This window comes from Hylaeus volcanicus, chromosome 4 (genome assembly GCF_026283585.1).
Source record: "Hylaeus volcanicus isolate JK05 chromosome 4, UHH_iyHylVolc1.0_haploid, whole genome shotgun sequence".
Lineage (NCBI taxonomy): Eukaryota > Metazoa > Arthropoda > Insecta > Hymenoptera > Colletidae > Hylaeus > Hylaeus volcanicus.
The window spans coordinates 3115041-3132378 of record NC_071979.1 but is presented as its reverse complement, the minus strand read 5'-3'; the positions used below and the strand labels follow the sequence as shown (position 1 = coordinate 3132378).

Here is a 17338-nt window from a genome sequence, read left to right as displayed (position 1 = left end):
CCATTTTTATCAAATATCTTCGTGCGTCAACCAGAGAGCGTTTTTACGTCGAAATACACTGTTTTTCAGGGACCAAAAGTAACAGTTATTCTAAAATTTTCAACGATAAAAATCATTAATAAAAAAATTGATTATTATTGAAATTCAAGATAATTAACACAGAATATAAGGGGAAAAAAGGAAGAATAAAATGATTAAAAAATATCGATTTTCAAATTATTTGGTTACAAATAACAGTTATTAGTGTCCAATACTTTTTCGATCGCTCAAAACAGTTATCTATGAAAGAAATTCATTTTGATCACTCATAACAATTACCAATGAGAGAAGTTCATTTTAATTGCTCGTAACAGTTATCGATGTATCGTACATCGTTATCGTTATCGCATGTAGTATGAAATGTAAGGCACACAAACGTTTCAAGTGTCACTTTCTTTAACCCATTTTAGCTTCTTTTAGATTTTCTTCTACAACCTTCGTCATCTCATTTTACGAGAGGAATTATCAGAGAGTTGCAAATATACTATGTTGTATACAAATATAAATAAAAGCGTTGGGTGGGCTATTATTTCGCCACGCACTGTGCAGTCGTCGGTGCCGATAACTTTTCGTTTATTTTTCCTCGGTCCTGCTGAAACGAAGTTTCCTCGCGGAAAAAGTGGAACACCAGAGGGGGGAACGATGTCTCGATACGCGCGAAACGGTTCGTCAAACGAATCGCGAGAGAAAGTTTCCGTGAAAAGGAAACCCGCGAGACGAAATTAATTCGCCGAGAAAAGGACGATAAAGGAAATTATAGTTTCCATGGTTGCGCTTAATCCACCGGAGAATATGAATCATGCAAAGCGACGAAGTTAACACGAGAATTTAAATGAAAAAGCCAACGTCGTCGCTTTATTTATTAATCCCACGCGTTCCATACGAACGACATTAATTCGGAGTTCAGCTACCGGATAAGCTTCGGCCACTTCGAACCCGCGGAATATTATTTAATGCTCGAACCGAACAATTGTCCCGAACTGCCGATCCCCCCTCCTCTACGGTTAAATAAACTTTCGAGTTTATTCCGACTGAAATCGATTGCTTCCCGCCTCTCTCAAGTTCCAATGCGTCGGGGGAATCGTCTTCGTCGAGAGGAGAACAATTTCGGAGCGAAGTTTGCGGAATTCCGGGCCAAAGAATTCGTCCATCCTTTCGAATGCGGAGACCGATCAGCCTCGTCCAAACTTTGCGGACGGTCAATATATTTATCCGACAAAAAAGGAGATTAATGGGCTACGGGACAAATCCTACGGAACCATAGCTGCTATACTCTCTCCAACGAAAAGACAAATTTCCTATCTTCAAAACTTCTTCGCGATTCGCTTCGGCTACAGCGAATTTCTCGTGCCGTGCTCGATTGGCTTCTGTTCGCGACGATCAGAGATGGTCAACGTTTTATTCGAATCGCGTAAAAAAATCACATTGGAACGTAGATAAGACGCCAAGTACTCGAACACTTGCAAATAATTTTCGCTGGTCGTAACGAACCATTTTATGACGATATTTGAAATTACTAGACTGCAGATCTTTATGCAAAATAAAATAATAATAGGAATTTATATAGGAATCCTGTCTAAATAGGAATTTATTTTATTCTGCGAATATTACAACATGAACTTTACTTTCAATCTTTTTTATATTCATGCATATTGTTTGCATTTTGTAGGTTCTTGCAAATTCAAATTTCCTGGAAATGCATTAAGATCCGCAGTCTAGAAATTACAAATCCTATATAAGAATATTTTCTTTCCTATGAATATCTTATATCAGAGTTCTCATTCTTAATCTTTTCAGTGCTGAGCACTTCTGGTCAAAGCACTCCGCATGGACGCGTCTAATCATTTTATTAAGGCGGTTCTTCCCCAACTGTACTAGTCAAAACAAAACTCAAATAAAGAAAGTATCAATAACGATATATTTTTTATATTCAAATTCGTAAATTATTATTTGATTATGATTTCTAATAAAAAAAAAAGTAGTAATTGATAACATTACAGTCGTAATTAGTGTTTCAAGTATTATTTTATCCAACGTAGTGTTTAACTTCGCCTCTCAATTTTCGTCAGGTTTAATAAGATTAAACAATTTTTAATTGTCATGTTTTAGAATGTTAAAGCGCCTGCTCATTTTCAAAATACCGCGCACCGGCCATGTTTATATGCGACGTTGCCACGTGGCCGAGAGAGAAGTCTGTATGCCGAAATTGAAATGTTATTCTACACTTATTTATGCCCTCAGGGGCTGTAGCATGCGAATATGCAGCTACAGTACGGGTTTAGCAACCCCGAGGTACCCTAGCTAGATGGGGGTCAGTGGGCCCTAACAGACGTATACTAAAATCAAGACTAACGTAAATGTAATGTACAGAATTACGATAACGCGAACTAAGCCAACGTAAAGGAGTTATGGAAGTAATGTCAAGAAGAAATTTGAAATAATTGTATCGAGACGTATGGATTCGGTGCAATAACTGAAGCGACAGGTACGAATTTAAAAAACCAAGCAAGCACTTATTCATTTACTTTCCATTCATTTTTGGTTTCGATCTGTATTATACAAATTGTTTTACAGTCAAAAGTATGATACAACAATTTTTTTTTCCCTGTCGGCTGTCAAAAGCCTCCTGTCAAATGCGACGTAAAATCACGAAATTAAAGTGATCACATCTAGCAAACTAAACGGTAAATTGAACCCATATTTTACACAGATGCGTATTAAGATGTGAATGTTAAGTTTTCAAAATTATGAGACGATCTGAAATGTTATCATTTCCGACCAAAACAAAACAATGTATTTGCTCATTGGGAAGTGGAGATACCACTACAAGCATAGCATTGTCTCGAAATAAGCAATTGTTTTCCGCCTAAAATAAGCAACTCGCTCGTGTACATTCTTTTTATTCCGCTATTGTTTCCCTGACTTATTAAAAAATTCCCTGTTCAGTGGCCACCATGAAAACGTATAGCAACACTCGTGTTAAACACTCTCGAAAAACATTCCGTGCGATTTCTCCCCGGAATCCAAATTTGAAATATCGAATTTAATCGAAGAAACTGTATAATTTAAACTCGTCGCTCGAATCCTTATACTTCGTCACCGAATAAAACGTGAAATACATTATTTTACTCGTGATTCGAAACTTGCATCCGGATATGAAATTCGTCCGTTCCTGGCAACAACACGGATGCCCTGAAAAGCCAAAGAGAAACGCAAACAAATCGATCTCAAAGTTTATAATCCCGAAAATAAATTTCAGTTTCAATTTCACGGTGCGATTCGACCGAAAGCGAGTAAACAGAGACCGTAGCCGTGAATTATTTCGTTTACTCTCGAATCGATTTTCGTATTGCCTTTAGACGCGAATACCGCGGGCTGACTGCAAAAAGGAAAACGAAACGCGGCCCGTTCCTTGAGATACGTCAGTTTCATTGTGAATGCACCTGAATCCTCGTCGCGAGTTGAAGGGAAACGCAGCCTGAAAGGTAGGAGAGATGACAAGCTCTCGTTCCGCCTCTCTTTCACAATACGATTGAATCGATGCGGCTTGGATACAAGCTGTCTACGTGGTGTGAATATTTAATGAATGTAACCGTTAATGAGGCACGGTCATATTAGTATTAATTAACGGTAGGACGCTTTTCGCGTTTCCATCGCACAGAAAAAAGGAATCCCGATGAAAAGGGACCCCAAGATGAGGACGGAGACCGAAAGAGAGAGAAAGAAAGAGGTCCCTGATCGCTGAATACGCACAATGTTCCGTTTCCTTATTAATTCCCGCACACAGACACAGAGATATATTGTTTATTGTTATTGCCGAAAGACCTTGCTCCATTGAATAAACGAAACCACGGCTGAGCTTCGCAAAAAAAAAAAAACATCGATTTTTCATTAACATCACCCAGAGGAGTTAATTATTTCATTGGTAAAAGTTTAACAAAGTAACTTCCTTCGTTGTTTAATTTTCGTGGCTTCGACGAGAAATGCATTGAAACGTTTTCGGGTCGAAACTTATAACACCCTATTTATAATAATACTTGTGTTTGCGCAAGCCGGCTTGTGGATGAAGGTCTAAAGTAAAATCGAAATTGATGTTTGCGAACTAAAATATAAAATTAAAAACCTAGATAGTCGGTGCAAATATTATTACTAAGAATAAAGAATCGTTATTTGGAATATTTTTACAAATTCTAACGAGTTTGAATGGAGAGTCAAATTTACTGAAATATTAATACAAACGAGCGTTTTCAGTATTCTTCAATTTTACTTCAATAAGTAATGTACGTAAATTAACGTTCTATATTTCTTTTACATAATTACCAGACTGCGGATCTTTATGCAAAATAAAATCTTCGCGAACGTGCCTACAAAAATTAAACCTAAATAGGGATTTATTTTATTCTGCAAATATTATAACATGAACATTACTTTCAATCTTTTTTATATTCTTGCATATTGTTTGCATTTTGTAGATTCTCGCACATTCAAATTTCCCATAAATGGATAAAGATCCGGAGTCTAATAATTACAATTTCACTTTCATCTAATCAATTCTAATTTTTACATAATTGTTCGTGATCGTGATTGTCTTTCCGAGGAAAACTTAATTCAATAGTAACCAAAATTACTCTAAATAATAACGCGTATGCCGTCGATTCACGTTTTTTACAAATAATATTCGCCATAAAAGATTACTCTATTTGACATTTAAGGCATCGTGTCCCAAACTCCCGGATGGAGGGATTTAATGGGATTGAGAATGGAGATATCTTTGTATGGTGTAAAAGGCTTTGGATGTGTTGATAGGTTAACAGGATTAAGGCGGGTTCAGCGTGACCCTACGAAGCGGATACTTCAGTTAAGTCACACGAGGTGGAGACGCGACCTGAAATTTTCAACTGCTGCTCCGAAAGGGAGGCGCGAATAAATATTGAAGGGAAAGATATTTCAACGGGACTTATAACGGTGTCCATCGGAGATAATTTTTAAATAAAAATTCCGAATAACGAATAAAAAATTAACAGATCACTTTAACGGTAAGAAGTAGCGATTATCTATTCATTTCTTAAAGTAAAATAATATACGCTACTTCAATTTAGTATAATATAAAATTTACGAAAGAGGTGTATTAATTAGCACAGAATTAATACATAGAAATTAAATAAGAAAGATAATGTATTTAAAGATTTATTTAGTATCAGGACTCCGTTTGTTATCTGTACATAAAAGTGGCCATTTAAATTACAGAACAAAATTAAATTTCACATTCGATAACTGAAAGCTCGTTCAAATAACTATTTGACCGAATAAACGTGGCGAGTCAACAAGGTATTTCCACTCGTTGTTTAATATTCGAATAAAATTTTGTTTGTGTATTTAAATATTTCATAAATTACGCACTCATACTTTCGTGGAATCTTTTGCATTTAATTTTATGATATTTCGCACGACCCAGGTAACGTTCGGAACTTCATTAACGATCTATAATAGCAAACGGCTTAAGATAAACCCCCTTGAGCGGCTAACACTCGGCTTTGACTAAACTCGACTTGAAAATACTATCGTATTTTCAGTCCATGGCGATCCATCTGTTCGAAATAATAAATTTCGCTCCGCACAATTGAGAACAAAGCGGTCGTTTAACTTTGTTCGCCCGCCGAATTTCATTTCAAACCGAAACAAAAGCGCGCATAAGAGATTGCACGGAGCCTTTTAAGGTATAAAAGGCGCGTGCCCATTTTCCACAAACAAGAAAATTTGCGCGAGCGTTGGGAGCTGGCCGGTCAAAGCCAGGCTAACCGACATTTGAACAAGTTCCCAGAAATAATAACATTCAACTGTCGAAGCATTTGATTGCTTGAAATATTTGTTTTGAAACCTGTCCCGCGTCGAGGTTTGACCCAGTTCGGTAACAGATATATTAATATCACAGCTTTCGAAGTATTTGTCATAAACGGGCAACGCAGTCCATACACCCGACAATTTCATTCCCCTGGCAAATAAATCGCTACACGATAAAAAAAGTTCGATTATTTTACCTAACTAATGCTACATGAATAGGATCAAATATTTCCAAGCCTAGATAAAATTAATAAAAGTTGAAATCTGTTTTCATGTGATGTTCATTTAGATTCAGCAGCTGTTGCAAACAGTTACTCACTGGATACTACATTGCAATATTTAAACACTTTTCGTTGAGTTTCTAACGTGACATTATCGCTGAATATCGACAATACTTGTTATGGAATGAAACAAAAGTTAATAACTGAAACTTATAAAATAAACCCTGGCAAATAAATCGCTACACGATAAAAAAAGTTCGATTATTTTACCTAAGTAATGCTACATGAATAGGATCAAATATTTCCAAGCCTAGATAAAATTAATAAAAGTTGAAATCTGTTTTCATGTGATGTTCATTTAGATTCAGCAGTTGTTGCAAACAGTTACTCACTGGATACTACATTGCAATATTTAAACACTTTTCGTTGAGTTTTTAACGTGACATTACCACTGAATATCGACAATACTTGTTATGGAATGAAACAAAAGTTAATAACTGAAACTTATAAAATAAACCCTGACAAGTAAATCGCTACACGATAAAAAAAGTTCGATTATTTTACCTAAGGAATGCTACATGAATAGGATCAAATATTTCCAAGCCTAGATAAAATTAATAAAAGTTGAAATCTGTTTTCATGCGATGTTCATTTAGATTCAGCAGCTGTTGCAAACAGTTACTCACTGGATACTACATTGCAATATTTAAACACTTTTCGTTGAGTTTCTAACGTGACATTATCGCTGAATATCGAAAACTTGCTATGGAATGAAGCGAAAGTGAATAACTGAAAGGATTAAAATAAATCCTGAATAATCTGAAAATGTTCGAGGTCAGTTGAGACTTTGGAAGCTTCCTTGGAGTTAGCCATTGATCAATTTCTTAGAGATGCTGAGGGAAAAGAAAGTTTTTCTATTTCAAAGAAGCAACCCAATTCCACATTTGTCTCAGACATTTTAAAAATGGAATACTGAAATATTCTTCGTTGTTTGCAGTTTGTTTAAAAACCCATTTTTCCTTCGGTGTGTTCAATAATTTGATGACGTATTAATAAAATCGCTTCGATAGAGAGACGAAACAAAAGTACTTTGTTATAAACGGACGTTGCGCTCCGTACGCCAGACAATTTCATTCAGCGAAAATATTCATCTACTCGACTTCCTGTCGCAGCTGGCAAATATTATATCACGCGTGGAACATGCGCGCGTTAATCCCGCCGCTCCTAGCAACGAGTACGTACATTGGCTGTTATTTACCGACCAGTTGTGTTGTCCCGCAAGACAAGAATTCCATTCTGTTCCCAGTGGCATATTATACTATATAAAAGTTCGCGAACACAATCTCTGTCATGAAATAAAATTCTATCGAGTTAATAGCCGTTAACATTTTCGCTGTTGAATTAATCGGTAGAAAGGAATATCCTTTGTGCTGAATTAATTTTACAATTAGTATTTTTAACGTTTACGTTCATGAATATGTATAGAAATAAAATAAACGTGTAAAATGTTTCATAAATTTACCTCGCGAAGCTAAAAAGTTTGTATACCTGGCGTTTGTTTTAACTAGAATATTTAATAGAACGTTTGTTATAAAAATATTCGTAGGTGCAGCTGTTACAAGTTAAGGGATTTATTCATTTAACGTTCTGAGCGAAAATTTTAAAATTAACCGTAAACCTCTCGTGTGAAAAGAATATTAGGAAATTATAATATACAAAAGAAATTCAAAATAATTAATAGGACCTATACCGATTTAACCAGATAAATAGTAGAATATTTGAAAACTAAAAACTATTTAGAAGTGTACAAATTGAAAATGAGATTTAACAAATTCAATTGATTGTTATATATTGACATAAAGTTTCTCGGTCCAAAAAGTAAAATTCAAATTAAATACAAAACATATTTATTAAATTAGGTACATATACGTCCACAATGTCTGATTTATTATTCTAAATTAGATATTTATGTAACTTCTCAAATAATTCGTAATTTGTTTGTTTCAGTGTCTTCGCGAAGTAAGATTGAATTATCGGTTTCTTTTTAGATTTGTTCCCTAAATTTCATTTAGTTTAGGGCTGCACGGAGATACAACGCGCTACTGTACGATTAAATGGCGCTCGATGGCAGACTTTTAAAGCGGGAAAGGTCTCCTTTTCGTTCCCTGCCGAGGGTTCATTCTAATGGAATCGAATGATCGCGGGAAAATTTCCAGGAAAATACCGCTATGCTTAAATTCGGCAAACACGTAATTCGGTGCATCTGTCAATTTCAAATTGAAAGCACACGAAAAACGGTCTTATTTTAAGTTCAAATAACCCGTACGAGTTTTGTCCATTTTTTCATCGAATCGAGAGGGTAATACAATGCAATCAATCAACTGTACCGAATTGCACAACATTCCAATGGCCCTCGGTCGACAATGTTAATTTCGACGCGAGTTTTCCAATTTCGGTCGCCAATCAAATATATTGGATTCCATTATTAACTTTAATATCGATAAATTTAACGGTAAATAACAATCGTCCTCTCGGCGTCGCTAGCACTATTATTAGATTAATCTCACGCTATTTACTTCTGTCTGGTCAAGCCTAGACGAGTCAACGTACGGTTCGTTGCAAGATATAAACAACTCTATTAGTGTATTAATTATAGATATAGTAAATAGATGTATATAATAAACTCTATTAGTGTATTAGTGTAGTCTATTAGTGTATATAGTGTGTATATATATATATATATATATATATATATATATATATATAATAAACTCTATTAGTGTATCTCTAAGTATATTAGTGTTTGTATACTTATATCGACTTATCGTTAGACGACACAGAAATTCAAATATCGAGATTCGGCAAGAGCCCTAAAAATTAATCGAACCGTGTTCTCAAGAATCGACGAATTCGAATTCTCTCCAGACCTTCTAGGAATTTCTAGAAATATTTTCTTCTTCAATTTTGTTCGTATAAAGTGGCGCACATAGCTCGGTTTGCTTAAGATCGTTTAATCGTACTCATACAATGGGAGAAACGTGGAAACTGTGGAACAAATCAACAAACGCGCAAGTAGAGGCTCACTGTATTCATAACACAACATGAAAGGTTACGACACTATTATATATCGTCGATGAAATCGTTCGACAATTGTCGTTATCGACAGACAAGAAGGTACACGAATATTACCTCGTTCCACACACAAAGAAAAAAAAAGTAACGGTCTCGAACTGGCTAGAATCGAAGAGTGTTAAGGGGTGTAGCGCGAGCCCAGCGAGAGTCTACGCACGTCTTTTGTAGTGGCAGCCAGGGTCCAGCTCAATCGATCAATCGATAATTCCAGTCGGGCTTCGATAATTCCGCTCAACGAAGGGAATCTGACGCGTGTCAAACGGGAATCTCAACATCTGATATTAACCCCCAACGCGTAATCGAATAACATTCATAACTTCCAGGGTGAACTTTTACTTCGTTCAAATTACAATTGTCTATTCGATAACAAAATTTTGGAATAACACACGCTTTGATCTCTGATTTAGGTTCTACGTCTATAATTACGTAGGTATATATTTTAAAATATAGAATGGTCGCACAAAAACTGCGCAAAAATATGAAAGTATAGTATAGTTGTGTAAATCAATTGTTTTTTCACATACCGAGAAACATTTTCTTTTAACGAACTTGGATGTTAGTTATAGATTACATATCTATACGGGCAATTATTTTAAAGTCTTGACTTTTATTACTATTGCTTTCGCCACCCTTTCCCCCCTCCCCGTCGAATAATGAACCGGACGTCAACTTATACATCAACCGCACGGCCAAAGTTACAATTTTCGCTCAATTTTAACCTGTCGGAGTCCAAATAAGATTCATCTAGATTTTTAAATCGCACCGTCGATCAAATTTAAAGCAGAAGTCGAGACGTGTAATATTCTAAATAAAAATGTTATCGTCGGCTAAACTGCGTATCCAAATTGGTTTCTATCCCATTCATCTCGCTGATGGACCGAAGAATACGCGGACCTTCGAACTATCCCCGTTGGAAAAATATAACCCAGTCCCTCGCACTCGGCAGGCCCGTTCCCCGTTTCTCTCTATTCTCAGCAGCTGAACCTCGTCATTGTGTGGCTTTCATATAGCCCAGAACACGATCCAAGGTTATGTAAAAAGGTGGCTGGACGACGATGTACTTACCCATTGCGGCCGCCACGATTGTTTGCTCGCCAAGAGGTCGGAAACACCTTGAATCTCTGCGGAGTCCCCGTCCCGGCGGTGTGCGGCAGGTAGAGAAGCTTTCTTCGTTTTCGTTGGGGAAAAAGCACGGGGTCCGTGTGCGTGTGTGGAGACAAGTCCCGTGCTCCGTGGGATTCTCGTGAACGATCGTCCAAACGACGTGAACGATACGCTTCTCTTGGACGAACTGAGCTCTCCCCCCCTCACGCCAGCCTTATATAGCACCCCCACCCCTCTAACATTCCCCTGAGTATCCCTTCCATCGAAACAACCCCTGCACGGAAGACGATGGTCGCGTGGGGATGGATCCTGGTGGTCCACCAAGGACCCGACGTCTCTCTTCCTCTATTTCCTCCGCGCCTCTGCTTACTCTCCTTTCATCCAACCCCTCGCTAAAATTTCTCCCTTCTCCTTTCCTCCGCCACCCTCTGTCCCTCGCCCTCGCTCTCTTCCGCTTTCCGTTTCTACTTTTCTCTCTTTCGTTCGCATCTCACCCCTGCGATCTCTTTCGCTCCGTCTATTTCAACCCTCTCGCTTTCCCGAGTTCTCGTTTTCTTCGTTCGTCGTTGTTTCCTTCCTCTGTCTCACCGTGTCCCAAATGACAATGTGTAAACTTCGTGCTCGAAACCCCGTGGCTCACCAGCCTAAGCTCTTCTCTGCCCCGTCGTCTGGCTCTCCTCGTCTCTCGCCATGAGGACAAACCTTACGCGTCATGCCAGGAATGTCCCTCAGGGTCAGAGCCGCTGCGAGCGAGCAAGAGAGCCAGGGATGCTGCGAACAGAGAGGAAAAGTTCCGAGTGAGAAGGCCACGCCGCGATACAGGAAAACTCGCGCAGCTCCGGATTATCCGCGATAAATATTTACGCGCTTTGCGGTGCCGGGACGCGCAGCGCGCGTCGTTCATTGAAAAGCGCAACGACGTCGACGTCGACAATGGTGGTGGTTCGCGCGAATCGAGCCACCGGCACCGGTTCAACACCTGGACGACCGCACGCGTATTTTCCACCGTCCAGACGTTCTCCGCGTGTCACCCACATCTGCGGGAGATACCGTTACCTGTGCGAGTGATTGCTTACAGTGTCTCTGTGCTTTTATCAACAAACATCTCGAGTATTAACCTTTCGATCGTGACGCGACGTTGAGGGATGCTTGAACGTTTGGACTAGCGCGAGAACCCCCAGATGCGCCCGTTTTGATTCACAACGTGATTTCCCCGATTCTGATAGTCACAGCTTGATAAAATTTAAGCTTAGTTGCACCAAAAAATGTTAACTTTTATGATCGTGGTGACTTTTGAAAGATACCGTAAAAAGGGTACAAATATCACTGTCTCTTTTTGCACAAATTGTACCTTTTCTGAAAAGTCACTTAACCGATTGTCATTTTTCTTCTTTTAATTTTGTTTATCGATGTTTGAAATACAACTTAGTGATGCGTGAAGTTGAAAATTTGATTAGTTTAATTGCAGTTTGTAAAAAAACGAAAGTACTGAAAAATGATCTTGTGTGTCATGCGCATATGATTTTTCATATTTTATTTTCAACTTTAGACAGAGAAATAAAACGACTAAAATGCCCTCAGATGTCGTATTAATCTATATAAAAAATTTGAGAAGCCTATATTTAATGGTTTTCTGGAAAAGGAACATTTTGTGCAAAGAAACAGTGATTTTTGTACCCTTTTTTCGGTACATTTTCAAAGCCACCACGGGCATAAAAGTTAACATTTTTGGATGCAACTGAGCTTAAATTAAAGCTTGAAGTATAACAAAAATAATGAGTCTAATTTTATTAAGCTGTGACTAGTAGAATTCTAGAAATCACGGTGAGAAGCAAAATGAGCGCAAGGTTCGCTTAGTCCAAACGTTGCAGGGTTCTGCACACGATACGATTTATCGCATTCATCGGTATGGATTTAGCGAAGCATTGTAACCTATCACAACACAGCCTAGTGTCCCCTTTTAATGCCACCCAATTAATGGTGTAATGGAAAGATGTGGTGCTGACAATGAGAATGAAATATAAAATAATTAGAGACTGATGAAGTGCATCTACATTAGTAAAAACAATATGGTATCGTCAGGTTAACAATTACGGACATTAAAAAGCTGACATTATTTTCAACAGGCTTCTACTAGTTGGAAAACTGTGAAAGCCCTAGAGAATGAAACCTTAGACAGCGCTGTTTTTCGGTGATTCGCAGAATCTAAAGAAAACTGAGTACCATTTTCTAGGCTTGTCATGTGTCAAAAAGTTATATAGAATGCCATGCTTAAATCAGGCTCCCTGAATATCTCTTCCAATTGCGATGATACAAAAAATATTCTACATGCAATTGGAACAGTATGGAGGGATTTATACGCTGCAATATATATTTTTGTTAATATCTTATTTTTTAAGGAGATTTCGTGGTCATGAATGTTCTCTCGCTTTTAAATTAATATTTCTTTTTATTGCATTACGTAGTTAACAATGAAATACGTTCAGGTGTCTATTAATATGATTTTGGATATGATCTGAAACGTAAAATTGATGTTTATCGAATACGGTACACTTCTGTGTGACACTGCGACGATCTAGAACCTGTAAATGTAAACAAATATGTTTATGATCGCACTACGAGTGACTTCTAAGAAATTAGAAGCCTGATCGTATTCAACCACTCACTTTCTATTAAGTTATCTTCGTAATATTACAGGAGATGTTCGAAATTCTTACCTTATTTGACGTTACATCGTCTGAATTGAATAATAAGAGACTGTTTTATCTTTTCAAATGTCTCAGGATTAATAGGAGCACAAGTATTAACCCTCGAAATGCTCTAAGTTCCAAATTTGATACCGAACTTTTAAATCGAATTGTACACTTACAATTGGTTTGTTTTTAATATTTGGCTGTACGTACGTTACCATTGCATGATGTTTTTTTGAAGAAAAATTAAAAAAATAAACGGCAGCTGTTAGAATTGTTTAAATAATAAATACATTGATATTTTTTCAATTTAATTTGGAAAATCAGGCTTCTAAGGTTTAACTATCTCGTATTCAATGTCCTCTGGTACTATTGATTCTTCGTTATAAACAATGTTTGTTTACATTTACAGGTTCTCGCTCGTTGCGTCATTGTAGAAGTCTGTGGCCTTCGGTAGACATCAATTTTTTATTTCAATTCAATATTTCGAGTAATGTATCATTTCAAAACCATGTCGTTATACAGATCTGAGCGTGTTTTAATTTAACGTATTCTCAGCTACGTAATGCGATAAAAAGAAAATACGCATTTAGAAGCGAAAAAACATCGATGACTTTGAATTCTGCTCTAAAAATATATTGCAGCGCATGGGCCTCTCCGTGACGTTCAAATTGCATGTAAAATATTTTTTGTATCGTCACAATGTGAACAAATATTCACCATGCATATAATTTCAGTATTTATTTTATATCATCATTATTTACATTTTGTTTTTCTGAAATACATACTAGGTTGTCCCATAAGTTCTCGGACAGTTGATGCTTGAATTTTTGACATTAAAATTCTTTATGACATTTGATCCAAATCGGAGTTGAACAATTGGCAGAAAGATGGACGAAAACTATCAGAAGCGATGGCATTTATTTTGAAGAATAATTATTGTTTGATTATAATATTATTATAAAACGATTTATTGGTAGCAAGTGTCCGGGAACTTATTGGACAACTTAGTACACGAAAATCAACGTCAAGAAATTACAAAATATCTTCTATTATTCGAAAATTCCCTTATCCGAAGGTCCGTGTCTCCCGACTACTTCGGCTAACCGTACCGCACCGCGAATAAAGCTCGAACCGAATTGTAGAGCACACGTATAAAACTCGAGCCGAGTGTAGGTGCATATTACGTACGTCGCCGTGTCGGCGCCAGTGGAATGCAAAGGGTCAACCTTTGCACGGGGAACGTTTGAAATTGCAAACTAGCGAGAGACGCGTCGCGATGCCTCGAAATTGGAGATGAGCCTTCAGACGTTTCTAACGCGGTCGTTTCGTCGCGACAGGAAACAATTTTTTCGTAACCGGAGAAACGTTTGCGCTGCGTTTATTTTCTTTTGTTTTCTCCGACCGTGGGCTTTTAATATCGCGGTGGTTAAAGGTCGCGAGAGGGATGCGATTAAACGCGGGAATAATGATATCGCTCCTTTGGTTAAGATTTCGTACAGTCGCCGACGGTATAAAGGTACACGTGTACACGTGTACTCGTATCAAAAAGCGGAGGGACAAAGCTTCTCGTAATAAAGGGAAAAGGACAATGCCGGAAAAATAACCCGACTCGCGTTCGCGTCCCGTTAGTGTCTCCTCTATTCTGCGACTGCATCCCTTGCACGCGTTGCCCACGAGTACATGAATTTCAATGTTCGTTTATTTAGTCGCCGGCTGAATTACCCAGTGACGTTGTCCGAGATAGAAAATATTGTTTCGGTGCAAAAATTATTTTAACGCTTCCCGATGTACAATGTCTCCTCTTACATATTCCGACGTACAATTAAACAGGGGCTACGCATTCCTCGTTGAATATTAACCCTCCATTCGTATGATATTAGGCGTAGAAATTAATTCTGTATTTGACATTTTGTTACGTTAAATTACCAACCATCGAAGTTCTCAATCTGATTCCTATTCTAATGAATTTATTCAGGGTGTTTGTTTGAAAACTTTTCAGCCGAATATCTCGAAAAGTATGGAAGATATTGAAACAGTGTAACCTTACGTATCTCTTCGGCTCGCAGCATACAAGTGGCGTGAATAGAATGAAGACAAAGTAGACTCAGCGTTTAACGCGTTAACACTTGCAAGCGTGCAACTACTGCATTCATTGTTGGATCTGAACAATGATAATAATTCTTTATTATTCTTTGTTCCTTCTATTAGTAGTCTATGTATAAGGTGTAGAAATTAATTCTGTGCCTGTCAAAGGTACACTTACCGTTCATTTAAAAAGGAAAACTTTAAAACTTTTAATCTTCCCTCAACCACATATTCCAAGGGAGAAAAAAAATCAAATCTCAAACCAATCTGTGTAATTCATAATTATGCTGATACTTTAATCATTAAAATCAATGAAATTTAATATCAATAAAACGAACAAACCTTTTATCTATTTCTCTGTAGGTTTGACCTTGAATGACCTTGAGTCATAGGTCGTTTAATTCGTCTTAAAACGCACTATTTGGTGGTGGATAAAAAACGTATCATTTATAAAAAAGACAGTTGACTGAAACATTTCTGCGTAATATACATTTCCGATCTGAAACATTTTTGCGTATAATCAATATTTTCGGAAATGTTTGACGGTAACGCTTTGTAACTTCCACCCTGTATACATATAAGACAAAATGCTATAATGAGTTTCTCTGTAAATCAAGGGAAAATTTTATTCTATTACTATCGCTTCTTTATTTACACTCGCTATTTTCACTCTAGATATCTTTCTAATTATTGTTAATGTTATCTCTCCGTATATTATCGTCCACACGTGCTCTGTTATATAATCTCTCCTTCCATCTCTTTCTAATCAGCACTCGATGTCTATTCCTGACGTTTCCAATTATCATACTTAACGCTACATCTAGCGGGTATCGATCGAGGGCACTGATCCAGCGGAGCATGAAAAGCGCGGCAAATCCAAATTAAAGAAACTATACTTTCTTTATATCTCCTCCTCCCGCGGTGAACATTCTTAAAATTTTCAATCTTCTTTTCAATTCTTCCAATCCTCAATCTTCTTTTCAATTCTCACAATGTTCAAGCGCTTAATGTGTTAAAGATTTTTGGGAATAATGTACGAAAGTACAGAAATAACCATGACATATATTATAGATAATTGATAAATATAAAAAAATAAATCACTATGTTGCCTAGTGAAAAAGGATTCGTCAGCGTAATAATCGTGGTTAGCATGGAGACGTTATCATATTGCCCCTATACAAATTTCGTCCACTGTACGATGTTGCAGTAAAGAGGATTTCGTGTATCAGACCACAAATATATAGTATGTATCCGAAGTGTGTATACATACGCAGGTATCTTCATCATTAACCAACCACATTGTTTAAATGAAGGCGAAACATGATCGTATTTGCGCGGAACGCGAGTGAATCTTAGGCAGGCATTTTGTACATACTTGTTACATTACGTAGTATACTACATCGCCAACCGTTCGAGGGGATCTCCCTTTTTGCGCCACGCCATGCTTTACGCGCTTGCAAACACACACGATAAACGTGTTCATTCTAACTGTATGCACTTTAACATCAAAAATAACATTAGCAGGCACAAGGTATAAGGGTTAATTGACGACGAACAGGTATACGGATGGGAGAAGACTGAACCAATCACAAAAAGTTATTTGAAAAATATTTTTTATTATTTAGATAATTCACAACAATCGAAAATCATAGTTGACTGTTTTGTTATAGTTCCAACAAATTTATGCAATTTTATAAAGCTTAGAATATGTTCTACATTTACTGAAATAAGGAAAATTCATAAAATTAGCATTGAATCGTAGTTTCTTGTACTATGTAGTATTTGACAGTTTTATTATACGTTAATATATTGTTCATAACCTTTGGTTTTACTAGCGGATTTAATAAGTTGTAGCAAGAAGACCATTTAGTAAGAAATAATTTTGTTGCGATGTAAAACATCTATTTCATTTTAACTAATAATATTTCCAAATTGAGTCTATTAATGTCAGAAGATTCTCAATGTAAACAAACAATGACTATATTTTGCCGATGTGTATGTGTATATAATTATTATTGTACTTCGTTTTGTAATTTGTTTCGTACGGTACAAATCTGATTCTTTGAATTTTCTATATTATATTCAATAATGATAATATTATTATTAAATACTTTGATTAAATAATGAAAATATGGGTTAGGGTGAAGAAAACGAGGTACTCTGCGATTGGGCTGATTTTTTTTTATCACAGATAGTCCTAATGTGAATATTTACCAAATAAGA

The 17338-nt window shown here is 36.9% G+C and overlaps 1 protein-coding gene across 1 annotated transcript in view; it reads right to left on the bottom strand.

The window, feature by feature from the left end:
• LOC128875141 (uncharacterized) overlaps positions 1 to 17338 on the bottom strand; it is a 130318-nt gene that overhangs the window by 110206 nt on the left and 2774 nt on the right. The window contains exon 2 of the mRNA XM_054120507.1: positions 10299 to 10524. Coding sequence (XP_053976482.1) covers positions 10299 to 10524 — 226 coding nt within the window. The remainder of the gene's footprint in view (positions 1 to 10298; positions 10525 to 17338) is intronic.